General features: G+C 39.1%; 1 protein-coding gene across 2 annotated transcripts in view; it reads left to right on the forward strand.

Moving 5' to 3' along the window:
- itgav (integrin, alpha V) overlaps positions 1-25,912 on the forward strand; it is a 76,622-nt gene that overhangs the window by 31,131 nt on the left and 19,579 nt on the right. For both annotated transcript variants that reach the window (XM_052030793.1, XM_052030802.1), the window contains exons 9-16: positions 94-137; positions 653-709; positions 809-861; positions 5,897-6,102; positions 11,840-12,031; positions 13,557-13,602; positions 19,866-19,970; positions 24,291-24,346. In XM_052030793.1, the coding sequence (XP_051886753.1) occupies positions 94-137; positions 653-709; positions 809-861; positions 5,897-6,102; positions 11,840-12,031; positions 13,557-13,602; positions 19,866-19,970; positions 24,291-24,346 (759 nt within the window). The remainder of the gene's footprint in view (positions 1-93; positions 138-652; positions 710-808; positions 862-5,896; positions 6,103-11,839; positions 12,032-13,556; positions 13,603-19,865; positions 19,971-24,290; positions 24,347-25,912) is intronic.

Raw genomic sequence — 25,912 nt, forward strand, 5'->3', positions numbered from 1 at the left:
CAAGTTTGAGACCGGTTACTGTGTGTAGGTTGTTATGTAAATGCACTGTGATTATTTTGAACTAAATGTATGAAACATTTCAATTCCTTTCAGATTTTGTTACTGGTATTCCAAGAGGAGCAAAGTGTCTGGGCTATGTAAGGAGTGCTTATTTTGTACAACAGTATTTGGGGAGTGATTTAAATAATTAGAATGATGAAAGTTAACTCAATTTATATGTTATTATGTTATTCCTTCAAGGAAGGTTCAAAGTACTCTGCTACTATTGACTTCCTACTTTAGTTGGTGTATAGAGATCAATCGACAGTTTAACGCAGCAGAATCACATGGGCAGCAAGTGAGCTAATAATGCTGTATTGAGGGTGGGGTGTGGATAGTTATTGTTCCTGAGGATGTTGATTCTTCATTAAAAAGTGAGGTGTAATCTCTTACACTCAGGTGACAGGATATACAAAGAAAGGCACCCTTTCACAGTGCATTGCCAATGAAGTACCACAGGAAATGGAAGTGTGATTTACATTCTATGCTTAAATGTTCAATTGAGCTATTTAACCCATAGCTTTCTGACTGAAGCAAGATGTGTGTATCTGAAGTTAAATTACAGCAGCATTTGTCCACCTTTCAATGTATAAACTGTTCTTAATATTGATAGGTGACGATTTTAAATGGAGTTAACATGGAATCACTTTACAATTTTACTGGGGAGCAGGTAAGTAAACCTTTGTGTTATATTTAAAATAATTGTGATTTGTTAAGTTCGATTCTCAATACCAGAAGAATAGTATGACTTGTGTTTCCTTTTTCTTAGATGGCTGCATACTTTGGTTACTCTGTTGCTGTTACAGATATCAACAATGATGGGTAAGGTTGTGTATGTTGAAAGAACGGGCTGCTTTGGAACTATATCTTGTTCAAACTATGTCTTGTTCCATGGTCCCTGGTAAAGATTGACCATCTGGGGGACTTTATTGATTGTTTAACCGAATTTAAAAGCTGAAATTGGTGGGTGGATGGCTAGTTTTAATTTACAAGAAGTTAGTTAAATCTTGTGCTGTTGAACTTTCTATATCCTCCTTGGGTTCTTCAATTTTAAATGCAGTTTGTTCATTAAAAATGTGTTGAAATGATGAGTAAGGAATAGTTTATGTACTGGGCCTGTAACTCGTTCTAACTTGCGTCAGTGTTGTTAGAAACAGAGTGCAGATTGTTCAGATTTGCAGACAATTCCAGACCAGATGGGGCATTTCATCCTGAAGAGGCAGCTTAAAAAACAAAATGTGTTGGCAAAAGTATGGAACAGACAATGGAAGGTGAAATTTCATAATAAGTATGAGAGCTTTGCGATTTTTGTTTAAAGAAAAATGGGTGATTGTTTGTTCACCATAAATGAAGACAAATAGATAAGAATGGAATTAATAACAACTTCTAAAATCTTGGGTCCATTACAAACAAAAAGATCAAATGTTCTGGACCTATTTTTAATTGGGGAAAGAGAAGAAATAGTTGGATGGGGTCCAGATTTTATGGCCACAAGGGGGATAAAATTGAGACTGCTTTAAAGAGCAGCATGTTAGAGGATGCACTTCAATTGGAATGAAAATCTAGGAGCAGTGTAGAATTAGTCAAAAGGCACAGAGGAGGTGGAAAATGTGAAATTTGCTATGAGATACCAAAGCAGAACACTTTTGGAAAATCTTTTGGGTTGGTTTTAAACATGTCTTGTAATTTTGGTTCAGGAGGGGGAATCTCTGGCTGTGACTAGTAGCTGAAGTAGAACCTGTCACAGGCTCTGCATTTGAGTCTTGTGGTGTTATCCAGCATAGTGAAAGTCAGCAGAATCATAATATTTATAATGTTGCAAACTCAATATTGGCTTTTTCACTTAAGAAAATGTCATGAGGTGCTTCATGACCACTGTTGGATTTGACTGTTTTAAGTAGTTTTTTTAACATGTATAGTGTTTAATACACCTCAAGTGTCTGCACAAGGAATGGCTGCTTCCTAGCTTATTGGTTCGTCCATCAGGTGAATACATGTTTTCTCATTGGTTGGTTTGCCGCAGGTATCTAATAGGTTTGTTGATTGGACTATTGTTAGCGAAGGAGTACCTCCCCCCCCCCCAGCCCTAGCTCATCTTTAGTTCCTTTTGTCTCCACTCATCTCCCATGTGCTCTGTGACTGTTTCTTTGTTTTAAACTTTTCCAATAAAACTTTGTGAAGCACCAAGTTGTTTTCAACTCATCCTTGGACACCTGAAAAAACCCGCAGGTTTGAAAAATAACTGGACCTGACTGCATAAAGTATTGTTAGTGCTGATGGAGTTAAGTTCTAAAGAAGATCCTAAGGGAGGAAAGAAGGAGGGATTTATCATAGAGTCATAGAACAGTACAGTACAGACCCTTCGGCCCACAATGTTGTGCTGAACTTTAAACCTCACCTAAGACTATCTAACCCCTTCCTCCCACGTATCCCTCTATTTTAAATTCCTCCATATGCTTATCTAGCAATCTCTTGAATTTGACCAATGTACCTGCCTCCCACCACCACCCCAGGCAGCGCATTCCATACCCTAACCACTCTCTCGGTAAAAATCCTTCCTCTGATATCTCCCTTGAACTTCCCACCCATTACATTAAAGCCATGCCCTCTTGTATTGAGCATTGGTGCCCTGGGAAAGAGGCGCTGGCTGTCTACTCTATCTATTCCTCTTAACATTTTGTATACCTCTATCATGTCTCCTCTCATCCTCCTCTCCAAAGAGTAAAGCCCTAGCTCCCTTAGTCTCTCCTCATAATTCATACTCTCTAAACCAGGCAGCATCCTGGTAAATCTCCTCTGCACCCTTTCCAACGCTTCCACATCCTTCCTATAATGAGGTGTCCAGAACTGGACACAGTACTCCAAGTGTGGTCTCACCAGAGTTTTGTAGAGCTGCATCATTAGAGAGGGAATTTTAAAACTCAGTACCTTAAGTGGTGAAAGCTTGCCAACAATGATGTTGTTATACTTCATACTAGATTACTACAGCAATATATAGTCAATAGATTTTGGAAGAAGCATATTCAGTGGTGGACAGCGCTGGAGTTGGAGCACACACTGGGACATGTATTCCATTGCCCTAAAATCTCTGGCCAAGCCATTTGTTCCAGAGTGGCCCCAGTGCCATCAGACACTGGGAGCCCAGTTTCCATGCCTGTTGGTGTAATCCAGTGCAGTCTGAGTGGCTATCTTGACATCGGCAACTGGCTGGTCTCTTAGAATGACTGACAGCCAATGAGGCCCCACTCGCAGACTTGTGGGCTCTCACAGGTTTTGATATGGTTGAGCTACTGAGTGTTTCTAAACACACTTTTGACATTCACAAACATTCAATAACACGCATGATAAGTAAAACAAAATATTAAGAGTATTTACACTTGCACTGAAATAGCGCAGAAAAGACAAATTAAGAAATTTATTTGTTTTGTGATTAAATTGGTTTGTTTTAATTTGTATAGTACAAAGGCAACCAGTTGCCTTTCTTCCAGGAGTCAATTGCTCCCATTCTTCTTAATAGTGACTGATGTGCTTATACCTGGTTTAGCCCAGCACAGCTGAATGAGCAGAATTCTCAGCCTGACAGCTGAGAAGCCGGCGTGAGATTGCACCACCCTGTTGGACTCCATGATGAGTGCATTAAGGCAGAACAGGGACAGTTGTGGCTGGTGGGAGCTGAATGGAAGATGTTATTTCTAATTTAGGCCAGCGTTGGAAATCAGGACACCCAGGGAAAGTCCTGGCAGTGGGGCACAAATCTGCCCATTGAAAACGGGGCCCAGTTTTTGTCACAAAAGATATGGAAACACTGGAGGCATTTCAAAGAAGTTCAGTGTTAGAGATTTGTCTTCCGAAATACTGGAGAAACTTTGTATCTTAGAGGTGAATAAGGGTGATTTTATAAATTTGAAAGGTATTATAAAATATAAAGTGTGCTGGAAAATGTAAATCATAAAAGTGGTATTAATAGTATCCATGAAAGTTGTATTAATCATATTAGAAAATTAGTTAAATGCCCTTCAGCACTATTGTCATTACGAAAAGCACAACTCTTCACAAATTAAAACTTGAAAATTGTTTAAATATTCGGGTTCTGAGTTGAGAACATTGGGTTCTTTTTTCAAATGTATTAGTTGAGATGAAACAAATGGCTTTCCTCATCTTCATTTATCCTGTGACCCTATTCTGCACATGGGGAGCTTAATTGGATCTAATAAGGTGCCAGTTATTTACCCATCCTCAATCAACTATTTCGCAAAGTAAATCCAGTCACCATCTTGGTATAAAAAATGTTATATTGTTTGTGCCAGGTACTCTGTGCTAAGGGAGACATTAAAAATAACCTATTGCATAAAAGATGTACATGATCACAGTTTGATATCTGGTGCTATAATATTGCCTGATACTGCAACCTCTGTGTCTGTAATTTGCTTTCTGGAAATGTCGCAATCTCTTGTCTCCTTTTAACCTTGTGTAGAGGAAGAGATCCGGTCTTGTAGTTTACAATATAATCATTATTTCAGTAAACAACTTAACAAAAGCACAACTCAAGTTCATTGGAAGAACAAGATCCATTGAATTGGTAAATAGCTGCTAAATCTTTATTTCAAGCTTGAAACAGTTAATCTTTCCCCTTGACACGTATGACTTCAAAAAATCTTTCACAATAAGTTTAAGCTGCTAACTATGGGGTTTCTGAGAAATATAGGGCAGGTCCTCCAAGTTCTTTGTCTGGCCATGCAGCAGCTTTGATTCAAACTTTATTATTTTGTGTAGTTTTCTGCAGATATGCCTAATTCAGCAGTTATGTCCCTGAGTTCAGCCATTTCAAACCGACTGTTTTAGGTGCAGATATAATTTAGAACTCTCCATTGCTCCTGTGACTAATTTCATGACATAATACAGAGTGGATAAAAACTTTGTGCTGAGTCTGTTAACCTCCTGGAGCAGTGGCAGAGGTTTGGATGTATCTGCCCAATGTTGAGAGAAGTTATTCCTTGGAGTGCAGGAGACTGAGAGGTGATCTTATAGGTGTATAAAATCGTGAATGCACTCGGTCTTTTTGCCAGGGGTGGGGAATTGAGAATTAGAGGGCATTTGTTCCAGGTCAGTCATAGAGCTATACGGCATAGAAACAGGCCCTTCAGCCCAACTGGTCCATGCTGACCAAGATGCCGCAGAGGAGAAAGGTTTAATAGGAACTTGAGGGACAACTTTTATACACAAAGAATGGTATGTATGTGGAATGAGCTGCCAGAGGAAGTGGTTGAGGCAGGTACAATAACAACTTTTAAAAGACAGTTGGACAGGTACATGGATAGGAAAGGTTTAGAAGGTTATGAACCAAATGCTGGCAGATGGGACTTGCTTGGATGGGCCTCTTTGTCAGTATGGATCAGTTGGGCCAAAGGGCTTGTTTCTGTGCTGTATAACTCCAAGTTGAGTGTAACTCTAGCTCCAGACTATCTGATTGAAAAGATATTTGAGCAGCCATTAGGTTAGTGTCAGCAATATTGTTTGACATTGTCATAGAGCCCTCCAACACCATTGGGCTTAATAGACTTGGGTACTGGAGAGACATTGCTCCTGGAACCTTGCAGCTAAAGCTAACAACAAAATTAGGAATAAATAGTATTTATTCTCTAATATATTTGTGTGAAGCTTTAAAAGCTCACACACGTTGGTCCAGTAATAGAACTAACTTATTTATCAAAGTGATTGTCAAAACATCATCTTTTTGATGCTGGAGACCACTCAATATAAAATTGCTCCCATTTTTCTAAATCATTGTGCAGTTGTATAGTAATTCTTGAAGCAGTTAGTTTGCACTAACTCTTAATGCTGATATTCTGTCTTCTAGGCTTGATGACCTATTGGTTGGAGCACCACTTTTTATGGTTCGTGGTTCTGATGGGAAATACCGAGAAGTGGGACAAGTGTATATTTATTTACAAGATGCTCCAACTAGTTTTAGAAGTGCTATGAAGCTGACTGGCACAGAGACTTATGCCAGATTTGGGTCTTCAATTGCACCTTTGGGAGACCTTGATCAGGACGGCTATAAAGGTGGGTTCTAGGGCTTTTTTAAATACTTTTGTTTACTTGCACCCTTTTTGATATTTGGTTTTTAATGATGATCTGTGGCTTTAAGTGTTTGCATAATTGATTCTGGGGAACTAACTGTACAAAGACCTTGCCTTATTGGCGTATACCTTTTGAGGTTAATGCTAATGAAAGCATTGTGTATTGTAAATTCAGTCCCTAATCTCAAACCTATCTCAAGTTCAGTCTGAGCACATCCAGGTGTGGTGAAATTAGTCAAGCCTCACAGAACTCTTTTAGAAATCAAGCAAAAACTGCAGTTAATAAAATATAAAACACTGGAAACTATAAGAAAATATTAGAAAGTGATGCATTTTGGGAGGTCAATCGCAAAAGGAAAGTGTACAGTAAATGATGGAAGAATTGACGTAAAGAGAGATCTTGAGGTGCAAGACCATAGCTACTGGAAAAGAACAACATAAGTGGATAGTGTGGTAAAGAAGGCATGTGGCATGCTTGCCTTCATTGGTTGGGGCATTGAGTATAAAAGTTGGCAAGTCATGTAGCAGCTATATGAAACTTTGATCACACCACATTTGGAATATTGTGTGCAGTTCTGGTTGCCACACAATAGGAAGGATGTGGGGGCTTTGGAGAAGGTGCAGAAGAGGTTCACCAAGATGTTGCGTGGATTGAAGTATATTAGATATAAGGAGAGGTTGGACAAAAACTTGGATTGTTTCCTCTGGAGTGTCTGAGGCAGAGGGGCGACCTGATAGAAGTATATAAAATTATGAGAGATATTGACACGGTAGATGGTTGGTATCATTTTCTCAGGTTGGAAACGTCAAATACTAGAGGGCATCGGCTTAAGGTGAAAAGGGGACAGTTTAAAGGAGATGTGCAAGGTAAGTTTTCCTACACAGAGTGGTGGGTGCTTGGAACCTCTTGCCAGAGGAGGTGGTGGAAGCAGATGAGATAGCAATGTTTCAGAGAATTCAGACAGATGCATGAACAGGCAGGGAATAGAGGGATATGGACTATGTGCAGGCAGATGGGATTAGTAAGATTGGTGTCATGGTCGGTACAGATATGATGGGGCGAAAGGCCTGTTCCTGTGCTGTACTTTTCCATGTTATAAATTGCATAAAAACTTAAATAATGCAAAATACTGAGCCCTAACATCTCTGTGGTGTAATGATCTTGCATAGTTTTAACTAATAACTGTGACTTCAACTTGTATGTGTTTCTCTTCAACTCTGATTCTAAATGTAGTTTATCTTGGCGATCACTTCTGTACAGGTGATCAATTATATCTGCCATTTCCTTGCACGTTTGCTCTAAGTTTGTCCCTCCCCAACATGTTTATACAATATTAAAAAATCACCCTAGTGATAGTTGATTGAATAGAATCCTCCTATCTTTGTCCAGATAAAGATTTATCAGGACAAAAATGTAAGGGTTCTAGTCTGTGAATTCCTCAGTTTAATTTGTCTTTGTCATCAGCTTTCATCGAATAGTTGTTTTGTTGGGGAAGAAAAGAGCTGATCAGCATTTTGAAAGGCTCTTACTCAAGTGAGTACTTATTCTGAGGACAGTAATAGCACAGAATAGACAGTGGTTCTTTAAGGCATGCTGGGATAGGAAACTTGATCAATCTTGTGTCATTGTCACAGCAACTTGTATTATAGAGCTGCTTGTCCTTGATGTTGGCTTACTTTGAGGTAAGTGCATTCTTGCTGCAGGCTTAAATATATTTGCCCAACTACCATCCTTACCCATGCCCCCACCCCCAACCCACCAAAAACAAAAGTGAGAAGGTTTTCTCTTTTGAATGTAGAAAAAAAAATAAATTCTATTAGTCTGGTAAAGTGTGTCTTTAGCATAGATGTCTTGGAGTATCTAGGGAAGGAAACCTTGTGCTCCAGGATCGTGCTGACCACACAGTGCTTTTTGTTCACGGTAGACTGTGCTGCTGCAATGGATGGGGGCAAGGAGGGGCTTCCTTTTCGAAGACATCCACTGTTAATTTAGTACCAAGTTAGGTGAGGGGCATTGTCCTTTTCTTGTACCTTACATTCTCCATCCAGAAATGAAAACTCATTGCTGAAATTCAATTTAACTAGGGTGCAGGGACAAACCTGCTGCCTGGCATTTGACTGTTGATCTCCTAAAGCTCTGCTAAGTTGTATTCATAGCAAGTGTGAAATAGTGCATCTTTTTGATCCTTACATTTATTTTGTTGCAGTTATTTTGCAGCATATAGCACTTGAATTTTGATGCTCTTGATACCCTTGCCCGAGAAAAATCTATTGATCTTGATCTTAACAGTTTATAATCCTGGTGGCACAAACTTCCTGGGGGATGAAATATCCAGATTTTAACTATCATGACTGCCTGTCTCTAATTTTTGTCCTCTTATACTCTTTCCCTTACCAGAGAAATTGGTTTTCTATATCAAGATCAACAAATGCATTTTAATATTTTAAGCATCTTGGTCACTTCATCCCTTAATCTTCCCTTGTTATGGTAATACAAAAGAAGCTTTGCAGCCCAGTCATTGTTATGTAATATAACCCTCCAAGCCCTACTGTCACTCTGCATGTAAGGGTTTGTCTGAGATTTGCACTGTAGCTTCCACGTATTATAAACGTCACCCCTGAAGCAAGAATTATACATCATGACCAACATGCTTCACCATGAAGTTATTGCCTTTTCCTGCAGTCCAGCCTGCAAACTTTTACTGTAACAAAGGTAGTTTGGCCTGGCTTGGAAGTATTGGCTGTTGACTTATTTCTGTGCTTTTTAGCTGGCCCAGCCACCCTACATAGCGGTGCTGCAATGTTAATCCACTGATTCTTCATTTTTAAAGAACTAGGGACATTATTGGTTTTACAAAAGGATGCATCTATGAACAGAGGTTTTTTTTGTGCATCATGAGTGGTTGGATTCTTTGAGTCCATGACCACATCTGTGGACTGTGTAGCACTGTGGGCTGTAATCAAATATGCTTGTAACTTGTGATCAGGGAAAGGTTCCATTCAGTTAAAAGTATAGTGTCAGTTGGCATGGTTTCATTAGTGTGTTAGCCAAATACAATAGAAATAACCACACTGCATTTATTCCATGCCAGACTGCAATCTAGTTTGTATTAACAAGATTGAACGATTGGGTCTTTTGCTCTTTAGACTGGATGTCTAAGATCCTGGTCCAAAGTTTGTGAACCACAGCTGAAAGAAAATATGAGCCACGTATTTTCACAGCAATGGAAATGGAGCCTGCTATTGGCATGCTGAAGCAAAGCTGAGTGGGCAGATGTCATGTCTTAACATGCACTCCAAATGATATGCAAAGTCACTGTGATAGGCTGTTGGAAGAGAAGCTTTTGGAACGGATGCAGTCGTTGCAAGATGGACAACTGTGGCAACGCTAAATGAGACTGATTTCAATTAAAACTGTTCCTGTAGCACAAACATTGATTTATGTAGTGGTCTTGCAAAATATACAAATTTGACCTTTGGTTACCAAGCATATTCATGCTTGTCGTATGGAAATTTACCTTGGTTTTTAAAAAAAAAAGTCTGCAAAATCAAAAATAATTTCTTTTTGGCATAGCCATGAAGACTATTGTTGGATGGTTTTCTTCACCACGTGCTTGGTCTCCATCCCTCCCATTCTTGTCCTGTTTCCCTTAACTGAATACAGGAACCACCTTTGCAAAGTCTTTTGATTCTTCTTATTTAATTTTATCATTCCACTTTTACTGTAAACTTTGTAGCAGAAATCAAATATTTTAACTACTTGCTTGTGGAAATCTAGCTTATATTCTTGGCTAATTGTTGAGCAGTATTTGCAAAACTCTGAAGTTTTCAGAGGAAAGTCATGGATAGTTGTGGTAGGAGCAGGGAACAGGGCAATTTAGTGATACAGCATAGAATTTTTGCACACTATTCTCAGAGACATTTAAAAGCAAGGATTTGCAATGTGGAAGGGGGCTTCAACCTGTCAAGTCATTATTGGCTGAACATAAATGCAATCCTGGTTGTCCCATTTCCTGTCTTCTGTAACCTTGCCAATCTTACCTTTCTGATAACTACCCAAGACACACAAAATTCTGCAGATGCTGGAATCTGGAGCAATACGCAAAGTGCTGGAGGAACTCAGCAGGTCAGGCAGCATCCATGGAGGGAAATAAACAGTCGACGTTTCGGGCCAAGACCCTTCATCAGGACCGGGAAGGAAGAGGGCAGAAGCCAGAATAAGAAGGTGGAGGGAGGGGAGGGGGAGGAGCACACGCAGGCAGGGGATAGATGAGTTCAGGTGATGGGGGGAAGGTAGGTGGGAGGAGGAGAAGATGTAATAAGCTGAGAGGTGATGGGTAGAAGAGGCAAAGGGTTGAAGAAGAAGGAATCCTGGAGGAGAGGGCAGTGGACCATGGAATAAAGGATGGGGATGGGGAGGAGAGAAGATCGGCAGGTCATCAAGGCAGAGGAAGGGAGCCACAGGAAGCAGGGAAGACAAAGGGGTGGGGGGGGGGGGGAAGAAAAAGAAGGGGTGGAGTTACCGGAAGTTAGAGAAATCGATGTTGAGGCCATCAGGTTGGAGACTCCCAAGGCGGAATATGAGGAGTTGTTCCTCCAACCTGCACCTGACCTCAACATGGCCGTATAGGAGGTCATGGATAAGAGAACTGAAGTTAACCTTTAAGGTCAATGACCTTTCAGAACAGAATTTTTTTTTTATTATTGTTGGCCTCTACTTCCTGACTGTTAGAATTAATAAATGTACTCTGTAATAATCTGAAGTGAAATGCTTTTCACAATCTTATTTTAACAATAGAGAAGTGCTGCTGCTGTTGAGATTTATCTTCAATAGTCAAATGAATTATTTTTTGCTTTCCTGCCATAATGGGAAAAATATGGTGTACAGCTGAGTTGTATGCTGCCCAGGGCAATCCATCTGGAGCAATGCAAATGTTCTTGCATGTCAGTCACCCTTTTTAATGCTATGACTGGTTTGGTTCTGTTCCAACGAATATTTGGGTTGATTAGTGTCTTGAAGTATCTCATAACAGATGTTGCTTATGTCATTTTTGCCTGTTTATGTAATTTGTATTTGTGGGTGTTCTTTATGACATAGTTGGTTTTGTTTTGCACATATTTTTCTGTACAGTTTCTAGTGGTTTATGCTATCATTTTAAAATAATTAAATTAACATTGAAGTTCTACTTCATGACATGGTCTCTTAAAACTTTTTATTTGTCTCCTGTCTCCTAAAGGCAATGATTCATACAGGTGTATGATTACATATGAGCCAGCTACACTTTGTTTCTATATCCTGACTCTTAGGGTGTGAATGCCTACTGAAGGGGCCTTTACAATTGAGCCTACATTGATCTTTAATAAGTGTCTGTGGACAAATACTTTTCACACGTATCCTAAGATAGAAGTCAGGAGTAGGAGTCTTGGTTGTAATGTTTTTTCCCTATTTTACTTGCACCCTGCAATCAAAGGCCATTTAAAGTGAGATCAGCCTGTAATCTTCAGACTAGGTATTACTAATATAATTAACGTTTTCTCTGACTCAAATCAAATTGGCAAAATAAGTCAGTGTTAAACAGAAGGGATGTGTGGAAGAGCTAAATTTTTCATTGAGTGTAAACTGAAGAAGTGAATAGTACTATATAATGATTTAATTTGAAAGATAAATTTGTAATAGTGGCATTAAAGATGAATTGAACTATGTTTGCTTTTATTTGTAGATGTTGCAATAGGAATTCCTTATGGAGGGGAAAACCATAAAGGCCTTGTTTACATTTATAATGGGAAATCTTCTGGTTTAAATCCTCATCCTTCTCAGATGTTAGAAGGACAATGGGCTTCTGACAGGATGCCTGCCAGTTTTGGTTATGCCATGCATGGTGCTGTTGATATTGACAAAAATGGATATCCAGGTACGTCCAGCAGTTTAAAGTGATCCCAAATTAGTAATCATCCAAGTTAATTTAGAATTTTTTAAATATGTAAAATATGCTTTGATATTATTATAGATGTTGTTTCAATAAAGATTATCTGTATTAACAAAACCAATCTCTACTTTATTCCTGTAAACTGGAAGTGTATATACATCTTGCATGGATAAAGAATTATTTCTGGGAGAGTTATAATGTCCAGAACATCAGATTCTTATAAAGCTGAATTATCTTTTTATTAATCCTGCATAATGCAAGGTAAGGCTACTAAAAGTTTACATGGTTTTCTGGGATAATCAGAAAACAACATAATTACCTATTACTTTTGCATGATCACAAGTTATCTCAAAGCCTTCTGTAAAAACAAACCTTCAGAAATGACTTCAATTTAGTCCCAAAACTATGCTTAAAACTGTGAAGCTGAATCTGATGACAAACATACTAATATAAATTATGTGCAGTTGCCTCCATAACTCAATTTTATTCTGAGACCCACATATATTACATTTTTATTTGTTGACTAGAAGGTCAGCGTTGCACAATAGCTTTCTAGATTGGATTCTATTGCATGTTTCACACTTCTTTTATTGAATTATACTGCTTGGAACCCTGTATGATGTACCGTGAAGATTTTACAGCATACTTTGCTTAGTTAGGATCCCAATATACCTTGTGTTAAGGATTTTTCAAAGCATGGTAACTCCTTACTTTGAAGGAAGGCTTTATTTCAAAATACAATAAAATTACTCTTCCAGTGATTACTTCCCAGAAAAGTTTTCTGTTTACATTTTTACTTGAAGATGTTGACATCTTGTTAGATACTGATAGCATTGAGGCCATTATTTACAATGAAGCATTGATGGTTTTTTTTGACATAGTTGTATGATCATAAGGAATGGAGGGGAGGACATCTAATTTCTGCTCCCCAGCACACCAATGTACAGGTACTTCAAGAAGACCAATACTTTTCCCATCCTAAACCTGAGTCCAATGCTGTGGCAATACTGGTGCTGAGAGTGGGTAATTCATCAAAGCCAAATTGTCCAGACTTGCAGCCCTTCTGATCATTGTGTTCACTGGATAAACTTATTAAGCCTCAGAAAATCCATGTACAGCTGTTCCAAGACACTCTGGCAATTAGACTTTGATTTGGACTGCTGGAGTTGAAGTATGTTTTGTGTGGGAGTGGGAATGCTGTTGTGTTCCTAGTTAAGATTGCATAGGGAGTTTTTTGCATTTCCTTGTTATCCCTGATTGCTTAGAATCAGTGGGAAGATTGGCAAAGTCTTGTATCATGTTGCTTGGAAGTTATACTAATGCATGTAAAATGCTGTCTTCTGCAGTCCAGGAAACATATTTGTGGCTGAATATGTAATGAACCAGGACAACCACAAAAATAGTTTCAAGAATTGGAATGGAGTCAAAAAAAATACTAAGAACCTGAAAATAATTGTGGTAAGAAATTGATGTACACAATAAGCTTACTCTGAAATATTCTTTTTTCTAGATTTAATTGTGGGAGCTTTTGGTGTTGACAAAGCAGCAGTTTACAGGTAAGTAATTTTTCTTTTGTGGTTTTATCTTTATGCAGTCTTAATTTGCAATATTAATGGTTATTTAAAAGGAACTACTTTTCACACTTTAATAGTGGCTTTGTAATCAGATGGTGCTGATTCCTCTTGTATATCCTGTACTAGTTTCTCTTGCTCATCAGCACTGACAAAAGGACAATTTGTTGCTTGTTTTTCTGAGTTCTCATCTGCTTTGAACTATTTTTTTCCTTCTTCACTATAACTGCTGTCCACCTATAGGAAGTTCATGGAAAAATTGAGCAATGATGGCTGAAGCCTCATCTTTAAAAGCTGCCTAGTTAGAGTTCTGCTCCTTTTTAAAAATTCTAATATGAATAAGGCGGAGACTGAGGCTAATTCCTTCCATTGAAGTGAACTGCAGACTGGTTGTGGATTTTTATTTCATTTCATTAGGTTGGACTTATTTTGTAAAAACACTTGCAGTTCATCTTGTCTCTGATTCCTGGTGCTAACTGGGATGAATTAAGGATGAGCTGCAGTGCTCTGAATGACCTCTTTAGCATTTTGGTTTCCTAGTATGGGATTTTATGATGTATTTAAATACCAGTTGTTTAAACTTAAAACATTATCTCAGAGGAAAACATTTCTGCATGCCTGTGTGTTTAACACTTTCATTCCTTCATCTTGGTCATCTGTTGAAACACTTATTAAACCAACTTCTATTAACCGACTTGGCATTGCCTTACATGATGTCGAATAATGTACAGTGAGGCTGAAGTTTCATTTTGAAAATACCCTCAGTATATCAATTATGATGAAAATCTGTTTGCCCCACTGCCACCAAAAAGGTCCTAGAGTCAATGCAAGGATTTCCATTTTTGAGTTGTACTTCAGGGTAGTTTTCAAGCTACCCCAAAGAATGTGGTTCCTGCATGCATTTGATTATATGCTATCTATTTGATGTATTAAGCTTCTCCATTTGCCTAGTGGGTGTGTACTGTCTATTGATTTCAACAACAGTCAAGTTATAAAATGAGCTCTGTACTCCTCTGCTGAGCTAATGGAAAATTATCTTGAGATATCTCTAATTTTAACTGTGAATCATAACCCACTGAAAGAATGAGAACATGAGTGAATAATGTTGAGTTTGACTTGACATCCTTTGTTTTAAAAAGCCAGCTGTTGCTCATTGCCTGATGTTTCAGGAAGAGTGGCTATTTGGAGTGATATTAGTATCTGTGCAACTATATATTTGTAGGGACCCTTGCCTCTTGAGGAGAAAATTTGGTTAAAACAAAATTGTAACTGCCTTTTAAGAAAAACAAAACTATGCGTAATCTGCCAGGCAAGCGAACAAGTGGTTTTGTGTCCAAGTGCTGAACAAAACAACTTTCCTAGAAGTGAAGCACTATTCATAAAAATAGAAAATGCTGGGAGATACTCAGCAGGTCAGGCAGTAAATGTGAAAAGAGAAACAGAGTTAATGCTTCGGGTCTGTGATCTATAATCAGAGCTGGCAAAAGTGGGAAATGAAGTTTTAAGTTACAGTGAAAGTGGGGAGGGACAGAGAACAAAAGGAAAGGTTAGTGATAAGGTGGAGAAGAGTAGGGATTGAACAACATGTGGTGGTGCTGGCTGAAGGAGGGAGATTAGGCTATAAGTAACCAAAGTTATGGGGAGGTGCAAGAGGGAGGAGAAGAGCAGATGTGCTATCTGAAATTGGGTTTGGGAGGGAATTTGCAATTGGACGCAACTGTTCTATGTTGGAATTGGTTTATTATTGTCACAAGTACTGAGGTACAGTGGAAAAACTTGTCTTGCATACCGTCCATGCAGATCAATTCATAATACAGTGCATTGAAGTAGTACAAGGTAAAACTATAACGGAATGCAGAATAAAGTGTAACAGCTACAGAGAACATGCAGTGCAGGCAGACAATAGGGTGCAAGGTCATAATGAGGTAGATTGTAAGGTCAAGAGTCCATCTTATCATACTAGGGAACTGTTCAATAGTCTTATGGCAGCAGGGTGGAAGCTGTTCTTGAGCCTGGTGGTACGCACTTTCAGGCTTTTGTATCTTCTGCCAGATGGGAGGGGGAGAAGAGAGAATGTCCTGGGTGGGTTGGGTCTCTGATTACTCTGGCTGCATTATTAAGGCAGTGAGAAGTGTAGACAGCGTCCATGGAGGGGAGGCTAGTTTCCATGATGTTATGTTAGAGTTACTCTGATGTAATGCAGAATAAGATTACCTCCTTTGTTGTCTTCATGAATGAGTTGATCTAAAATAGCTCTCCACTTTTGTTTTACCATGGTATTAGCTTGGAAATGAATTAAAGCAATATTTTTTATTAATTTAGTCCAATCCAGCTGTGTTTTTATTCTTAATTGGATAATTGTATTGCTTCTGCCCCCATTTATATATTTGGGTTAGTATTATGCAATTCCCAAATTAAAAACTAGAGCTAAAAATCTTTCAAAATTCTGAACTTGTTATTTTAAACTATAAAGAAAGTTGGCTTCTGCAAGAGGTAGCCATAGCATTTTTATTCAACTCAAAGCTCAAATCATTTAACTATGATAAAGAGAATGACTTTGCAGCTGGTCCTACAGTATCAACTTAGTAATGTTTATCTGGATACAAATAATTTTGGCATAAGCCTCCCAATGTAGACGTCACACCTTTTTGAACAGGAATTCTACTGAGCACATTCTAATCTAAAGTAACTTTTTTTTTCCCCTTAAAATATTTTGTCCAAGTGAGCTTTCAAGGAATTGTTCTCATCAAGATAAGAAATGTGTTTACATAGCAATTGTAAGCAAAACACTTGGGGTTCTCAAAGGAATTCTAATTAATATTTACTGTTAGACCCCAGAAAGCATCAAGTTAAAGTAGCTTTTAGTGCAAGATTGAAATGATTTGCTCAGCTCTTGAATAATACTATTTGGGTCTAAATAGTACTTTGGGTATGCGTTAATTCGATTTGGCTGACATGTTCAGTGTTTACCTCGTGGTGTCCTTGTGAGCTGGGCACTGAATACAATACAGTACCTCCAGTAACACAAAAATCACTTTAAAGGCACCAGGGAGAAGTTAGAGTTTAAAAAAAGCAATCACCAAACAGTAAGCTGAATCTCGTAACATTTTATTTTAATGCAATTAGGCTGTTGCATAGTTCATAATAAGATGAGTATGATGATCAGTTGCAGTTAATGGGTAGACTTCTGGTCACATTTGCTGCAGAATTTTACAGGTGATGTTTAAAGTTATGTTGATAGTGAAATGTTTATAATAAAGTATACATTGGGCTGTTTATCCTGTTTATTCAGCTAAATTTGATACTAGCAATGTTACTTGCTATAAATGGAGCGCAACAAAGGTTTATCAGGTTGTTCCTGAATTAGGGGGATTGTCTGCTGACAATGCCCGTGCTCTCTAGAATTTAGAAGAATGAAAGGTGATCTCATTGAAGCAAAAAAAAGTCTCTCAGGTTTGATGGGAAGTATGCAGTGATGACATTTTTCCTGGCTGGGGTATAGAAAACCAGCAGTCACAGTATCAAAATAGGTGGTCAGTCATTCAAAACCAGTGAAAAGAATTTCTTCACTCAGAAAAGTGGGTTTCTGAAATTCTCTATCCAAGGGGACAGTGGAGGCTTAGTCACTCTGTACATTCAAGACAGACTTTTGGATATGATGGAATTGAAGAATATGGGGTTAATGCAGTGAAGGTGGTGTGGAATTAAAAGCTCATTTGTTGACCGGCAGAGTAGGCATGAGAGCCTGTGATGCCTATCCAATTTCTTATGTTCTTCAAATGGTAGTGTTTTTGAGTGAAGTTTATGATTTTATGCAATTAAGGCCATGTAAAGTTAAGTAAGTTCTCTTGATAATGGACAAACTTGTTAACCTCACACTGTGCTGATTAATAATATATTTTTTTTTCGCTGAGGCAATCCCATTTTTTAAAATTCACTTAGTTGAAAAGAGCTGTGGGATTTTGATTTAATGGTATGACTGTGGTCAGACTTGATGTAGGATTTCGCTTTCTAGTTGAGCTCTGCAGTAAACCTTGACACATTTGAAGAATCACATCAGCATACCTTGAGTTTATTTCAGTTGTAAATCTTGTATGACCAGTGAGCATATTGGCATTGACACATAGAGAAAGAATGGTTGACTATAAAGTCATACTAAAATGAATTTTGTGTTTTTTTTTCCTTCATTTCTAAGAACCTGGGTGTTGCTGGCAAGGCCAGCACTTATTTCCCATCCCTAGTTACCCTTGAGATGGTGATGGTGAGCTGCTGGTGAAGTTAGATATATGGATTGAGAGATACAGCACAGAAGCAGGCCCTTTGGTTCACTGAGTCTATGCTGACTATCAACCACCCATTTACATTAATTCCTTTTTTCTTGCCATATTCCCATCAACTATCCCAGATTCTACCACTAACCTACACACAAGGGGCAATTTACAGTGGCCAACTAACTTACCAATCTACGTATCTTTGGGATGTGGGAGAAAATCCATGCAGTCGCGAAGAATGTGTAAACTCCACGTGGACAGCAGCTGGGTCTGGATTGAAGCCTGGGCTCTGTACTGTGAGGCAGCGGCACTACTAGCAATGCCACTGTGTTGTTCTCCCACGATACTATAAGGAAGGGAGTCTAATGATCTGGACCCAGTGGCAATGAAGTAATGGTGATTATATTCCCAAGTTGAAAAGGTTTGTAACTTGGAAGCAAACATGCAGGTGGTCTCATACCACTGAAGCTCCTTTCCTCTTGTGATAGAGGCTGCATGTCAGGGAGGTGCTGTTGGAGTGGCCTTAGCAAGTGATTGCAGTGCATTACACAGATGGTACACTGTAACCACCGTGCACCAGTGGGAGAGAATGAGGATGGTGAATGGGGTGCTAATCATGTGTGCTGCCTTGTCCTGGATGGTGTGGTTGAGTGTTTTTATAACTGTACTGAGTTAGGCAAATGGAAAGAATCCATTCTGCTTCTGACTTGTGCCTTGTAGATGGTGGAAAGGCATTGGTTGTTAGGAGGCGAGTCATTTGTCGCAGGATACCCAGCCTCTGATCTTCTGTGTTGCCTTGGTATTTATGTGGCTGGTTTCAGTTGAGATTCTGGTTAATCGTAACCCTCAGGATGTTCATTAAAAGGTAGCAGGGAGAGCTTGGTAATTGGTAATGGCCGTTGAATGTCAAGGGTTGGTGTTGGAGATGGTCATTGTGTTACAGATTAGGTTGCTATTTGGTGAATGTTCCTTTTAAGATAGAGTATAGTAGTGTGTGTGTGTGGCATCATTACGACAACAGCAGAAGATAACAATGTGCTGACATTTTGGTTCAGTCAGAAAAGAGAAAGAGAGACACACTGCCTGCTGGTCTCTGTATCGATGGATGAGAAACAATAACTGTGTCTGTCACTACAATCCACGTATGGATTTTTGGAATAACCTAGTGGAGTCCACTTTGTCGTTAACCTGTAGAGGGAAACGGGTATTTCTGTGGACGGCCATGTTTCGAATGCCTTTCGGGGTGGCAGATACTTTGGAACAAAGCAGTGGAGATCATCAGTGATTGAGGTGTCGTATGGGTTCCATCGTGGAATATTTGGATTTCGTAATTTCTCACTATTCTCTCTCTACATTTTGTCTTCAGTCAGTGGTGGTTTTGAAAAAGCCTTTGCTCACGTTTCACCTTATGGCTTGCTGAACTGAACTTTTAGAACTATTCTCATACTCATACATCAAGTTTAGTTTTTGGGGTTAATGTTTAATATCTAACATTTTTTTCTTTCTTATTATCATAAGTAGTTAATAATAAAATAGTTTCTAACGCTTCTACATGACTCGGTGTGTTTTTTTTGTTGCTGGTACATAACAAATTCCTTACTGCTTTGTGGCACAGATGATATTTGCCATATCAGCCCATGCCTACATGTTGTCTAGGCCTTGATGCATGAAGATAGGGACTTTTTGTCATTTCCTGAGGAGTTGCGAGTGGAATTTGACATTGAGCAATCACAAGCAAATATCCCCACTGCCCTGAGGAACTCCTGCTGTGTCGTCCTGGGGCTGGGGTGATTAACCTCCAATGCGTACAATCATATTTTAGTTTTCAATCATGATGCGGTGCAATGCAATGTTACAAGTTGAACTGGTCTAAAATCATATATTTTGGATTCTTGTGATTTAGAGCAGAAAATAATATTCTGAGATTCTCTCCAACAAGACGCTGTTAACGGAATTCATTCTGTTTTGAACATTCAGAGCCAGACCAGTAATTCATGTGAATGCTTCATTAGAAGTCAGCCCATCGGTGTTGAATCCAGAAAACAAAAGCTGTACGCTCAGAGACAATGTCATGGTGTCCTGGTAAGTTCGGTTGTGTATATATTGAGGAGCGTTCAGGATCTTAGTCAATTGAATTTTGCTTTGTGGTTTGCTCATGTGTTGGGTCATTTGATTTATTCTTTATCTGATGAAATGACTTAATGCAATAAGTCTCTGTTTACTGTATCATTTTCTCCTTGGCTTCTGAAGATACTGGAGGATAGCCAGTTATTTAAATTATCAACGAGCTTTATTAAACACAAAAAACTTGTAGATTGACGAGCAACATTTCTTCACTGTGTTCCTGCTACCAAGCAAGCAGTTAGCTTCTGTACTGAGGCAAATAGAGACTCTGGTGCATACTTTGCTGGACATTATTGTGTTACAGAGAAAGCAGTTGTCCAGATGGTGCAATTCTTAAAGTAGTTCTGACCAACATAACATATGCCATATTCCACTCCCCCATGCCCAACCTTTTAATGAAACACTAATAAGGAAAAAGCTAACATTCAAAGTAACTGCCCTGTCTCTGTGTGCTTTGGCACAGTCTTCCAAATGCCTGGATCAATGGACAGTCCTACGGCATCTGTTCCTAACTAATGGGAATTATCCTGTGGCTTGTTTCGGAATGGTTGTGTTCTTGCTCTGCAAGGTTAATGGCATGACCATCGGTATTTCTATACCTTCTTCAATCAAGTGTGTTTCATGTTCTTCTTGAGATGGCAGCTGCTTCTCTGATATGGGGTGACCTTCTCGGTCATGACCAGAATATGAACTGGGAAGTAATGTGTGAGTCTTCGTTGCCTTCCATCACATCTGGTGTTGGTCCAATGTGAACTTCATTAGCCACATTAATAGTGTCTTAATTAATATCTCCAGGTGTTCGTAGTGCGAGGTCTTTGCATATAATGGTGTCCTTTGTCATTATCTGGCTGCATCCATTGTCCTACACTCTTTTTGCACCTATGATTCTGGTAGTTCCTCTATTGTTGTGTTTAGTTTTGTGCCTGGTGTAAATCTTTTACACAGGACTGCTCACAGTCATTTGGGTTGGAGTATTGTAGAAAACCAGAATACTCAAATAGAGGTCTGACTGTGTTTTAGCTGCCTTCACCAGTTCCTAGGCCACTTTCAGAGAGCTCTCTGCCTTTCCATTACTTTGGAAAATCAGATGATGTTCAAACTGTCAGTCCTTTTGAGAATGTCCCAAACTTGCCAGCTGTGAACTGTGGCCCATTATCTGTGACCAGCACATCAGGGGGTTTCCACATCTAGAAAATTGCCATTTATGCATGTGGATGATTTCTGAGGAATTGGTGTTTTTTTCCCCCCCAAAAATCACCAAGTGCACTCTTATGTCATGTCTAACTCTGCTACTATCAATATTTTCCTTTCTCCAGAAACCAACAGTCAAATGCCATGCTTTTTACCACGGAGACTTTCAAGTACAGCATCAAGTCTTTGCTGAAATTTCTTTGATAGAAGATGACAATTTTTTTTTGCCCAATAGTATTTACCATTTGTGTGTCAAAACAGATTCTCCTTATCCTTGGAGCACGAGCTCTCCCTATCAAGCTCCACATGCCAGAGCCCATTTTTTGTTTACATCAACATACTGTCAAATTTTGCCCTCATGTTTGTTAAAACATTTTCAGTTGTCTTCATAGGATAATGGTTCCTCTTCAGAGTTCCATTAAGATCTCTTGGGTCTGTGCAAATTCTTAGCCTTCCATTTGATTTCTCATTGGATATCTAAGGGCATTTGACAATGCTACTCATGTTTCAGTTTTTTTCTTTCAGGGCTTTTTGAACACATTTTGGTGGGAGTACTGCCAGTTTTGTTTTCCATCTAGGACTCAATGATGCTTGTCTTATAGTTTTCTTTAAAAAGTACCTGCACATTTTTCAGTGAGTTGCACAGCTGAAGTGATTTGCTTCTGAGCAAGCAGTCTTCATGATCTTTTCATGGTGTACCTTTTTTATCAGCCCATCTCTTGCACTCTGCTGCTTGTAAGTGTGCATCATAACCTTCCTGATTCTTTGGGTTCACCACCTTGAGAGCGCAGCTCCCAGCTGGCTTCTCTATAATCTTGTTGTATGCAAACAATGCGCATTGATTTTGTTTTTAACAGCACCGTCTTGAGTTTGATTTGCATCAGGAGGAAATTACTTGTTGCTCCTGAGTCAAGTTGAGATATTACAGACTGCCCTTGCACCAACAGCTTGGTGTTGATACATCTAGTGGGTGTTCCTTCCACAGGATAGACCTCATTTTGTACTAGGTACACTGTGCTCAGTCAGTATTCTGATTCTAACTCTATCACAACCCCCTGCAAGGCACATCTCTTCTCCTCCATGGACTTGGAATGCCCTCTTCATTTTGTACTACTTGTAGAAATGATTTCTTTTTTCCCCTCACTTTGCCCACACTCTTTCCCATAAGCAGTTTATTCCTTTTTCAGCCACTAATGTTGCCATCCACAATACTGGCAACACTGAAGCCACTGTCTAATGTACTTTCTCTGTGCTACTTTTTGTCTCACTCTTCACCAAATGTACTACTGTTGGCCATCTAACCTTTCTAGCCTGGCTTCGGATAGCTTCACAACTTTTCTTGAGTTAGCTCTTGGATAGTGGCTGATCCCTCCAGTTGGACTCCCATATTCCACAAATAATCTGAACTCTGAATGAGTCCTTCAAATTTGCAAAATGGCAGTAAGTGGGAACAACTTAGCTGCATTAGGAAATTATCAACATTCTCCATGCTCCTGTTGGGAGTACAGAACTGATTACGGTCCATTGTTTCATTTCTAGGTGGGTTGCAAGCGTTTGTAATATATCTAGCGAACTCTCTGGTGTCTCGTGAGAGTTTTACTCTACCTTGTAACCAATTAAGTGCGACAACATTTTAACTTTCACATTCTGGTTTCTTGCCAGCTCAACATACAGTGTAAATCCATCCCTCCACCGTTTCCATTCTTTGGACAATTTGCTTGCCTGGAAATCCAGCATTTTTGGTGGCTTTTTGTTCCCTGTTGTATGACCTCAATTGAATCTCGCTATCACTAAATGCACATATATTATCTCAATTGGGAGGGATTTCACCCAGCCCTTGGTATTCCAATTCAGACACAGTGTCCAAATTTCATAGTTTCTTCAACCAGTTCTTCTGCTGCCTCTTTCAGCATCTTTCTCTTTTTTTTAATGGGAGTATGGTATCTTATTAAAACATTTTGTTAGATTAAATAAATTAGAAGAGCATATGGAGAGTGGCAACACATCTCTACTGTGTTCTACTGCACAGACAGACAGGATTCTTTCCAAAGGCAAATGGAGAATTTGTGGAATATTTTCTCCTCCAATATTGCCATGAGAGGTACAGAGGGCACTTGATCATGTGTTGCAATTCTTAAAATGCCACCAACCAATGTTAAATCAGCCACTTATGTTACAGTCTACATGGATGACATGCTATAAACTTCCAGGTACATTTGAAACTTGGATTTGCTGGACAGCCAAGTATGATTCATGAGAACTAAGTAGTTGAAATATTACCAAATTTGGGATAGAACTGAGTTCTCCCAGTGTGGTTCAACATTTACTCTTAACCAGAACAGATTGACTAATCATTCATTACACTTGCTGTTCACTGACTGCAAACAGACTGCCAGTATTGCCTGTCCAACCCAAGTTACTGCACTTCACTTGAGGTGAGGAATAGTAAAGGCTCAAGTGTCGTCTTCGTGCATACACCAAAAGATGGATAGAACACTCTATCTTCCCCCTCAGTTAATTAAGCTGATCAAATTTATTTGGTTCGTCAGCAACTTTTTGATTTTCATCTTTACTACTATACTCTGCGCCCAGTTTTCCTTCCAGAGATTTCGATGGATGGCGATATCTGACAATGTATAAAGGAGTTGATGGTTTCCAAATGCCCACGTTGCTCTTTTACTAAAATGTTCCAGTTCTCGGTGCTTGCACCTTCACTTAAAAGAATTTTTTAAAAAAGTTAACAACTTTCAACATTTTAATAAAAATTATATGCAAAGCAAGAGTTTATTTATATAACAATATTTATATTTTTTAATTGAGTAATAAATGACAGGAAGCTTTTTAATATTAAACAAAATTTGACAGCTGTCCACAAGCAGCATCACAGCAGATGGACTTGGGTTTCAGGGAGTCTTTTTAAAAGAAGCAAAAAAAAATAGAGGTTTAGGGAATTAATTGCAGAACTTGTGATAAAATTTCACATCAAGCTCTTCATTCGTATCTAATCCATACTTTTTTTAGCTTCAATTTTAATTTTAAAAGTTTTCAGTTTTGGTTTGTAACATTTGCTGATAACCTTTTCATTAGTTTCACAGTTACATTTTGCCTAAGTGCCTTTGGAAAAAGAGCTACAGACTTATTGGGTGAGTTCAGTCTTGTCAGTATTTTGTACAATTTTAATAAAACTATAGCCTATATCTACTCTGCCATTTGAATTCTGGATGAAAAATGAAGAGGTTGCACAATCTTCAATAAGCTAATGCAATAAGAAGCAGATATATGAGGTGGTTGGCCTAGTAATCTTCAATGCTGAACTAAGCTTGCATCTAATGAGATGGGATAGACACAAGTGAAATGCCATAAACTTGAATGTTATGGTCCATTATATGTAAATTGAAAATGATGAGCTGTAACTCGCAATCAACTTGGCACAGTTAGCAAGAAAGCATTGGCCTGGAATTTAGTTGTAATGACAGCAAAACTGTTAGCTGGCTCCACCATTCCTTTGTAAAACTGGTAACAACTACTGGTGTCTGCACATGCACAGATAAATGTAGAAATTGCTTTAAGGGATTGCTTGCTTCTCCACAGGATGTGCTGTTACAATCTTTTTGTTTATATTGCCACTGTTTGAACCCTGTAGGCATTGTCTGTCTTTTGTTTTACTTCCTTATTCTCCAAGGAAAAACTTGTATTTGAATAACACATCTGCTTGAATTGGCTGCAAAAGTTCTGGATAATTGTGGCATAAGACCAGTAAATTTGTGCATGCCTGCTTTGCACAGTCTGTATGCCAAGATTTTTGTCCCTGCTCATTTTTGTCACTTCTGAATCGTGTTACTTAGCCCCCACTTGGCTCACGAACGTACCTGCACCACTGGAACACACAAACAAAAAGAGCCAATCACCTGGCCCCTCAAACCTGCCCCGCTGTTCATTGTGCCCCGGATCTGAATTCCTGTGCCAGTTCTACATAGCTCTCAATTCCCTGGTCTTTGAAAACATTATCAACCTTCTTAAAATACCAACAGCGATCCAGCCTCTGCAACTCACTGGGGCAGAGAATTCCAGAGATTCATCACCCTCTGAATTTTGTATCCACTTGGTCAGCTCATGCTGGATCCCAAGTGATCTCACCTTCCTGGCCAGTCTACCATGTGGGACATTGTCCACATGGACTTCAGCAAGGCTTTTGATAATGTCTACCACCCTGCCCTTGTCAATCCCCTTGCTCACCTTTTTTAAAAAAACTCAATTCAATCCGTGAGGCGTGATTTCCCGCACGCAAAGCCTTACTGATTATCCCTAATCAGTCAGCCTTTCCTAATGCAGATAGATCGTGTTTCTCAGAATCCCTTCCAGTAAATTTCCAACCATTGATATTAGGCTCACCAGCCTGTAAATTATCTGGCTTGCACTTTCTGCCCTTCATAGATAAAGGCACAACATCAGCCACCTTTCATTCTTCTAGTACCTTACCTGTGGCGAAGGAAGATACAAAAATCTCTGCCACGGCCCCAGTAATCTCTTCCCCAGTTCCCAAAACGTCCTAGGGTACACTTGGTCAGGGCCCAAGGATTTATCCAACTTGATGCACTTCATGACTACCAACACCTCTTTTGTTAAATCACTATGTTTCAGTACATCGCTGTTCTCTTTCCTGAATTCCCTAGCTCCCATGACCTCTTCTACGATAAATACAGACAAGA

Source organism: Pristis pectinata, chromosome 1, assembly GCF_009764475.1.
Source record: "Pristis pectinata isolate sPriPec2 chromosome 1, sPriPec2.1.pri, whole genome shotgun sequence".
NCBI classification, from domain to species: Eukaryota; Metazoa; Chordata; class Chondrichthyes; order Rhinopristiformes; family Pristidae; genus Pristis; species Pristis pectinata.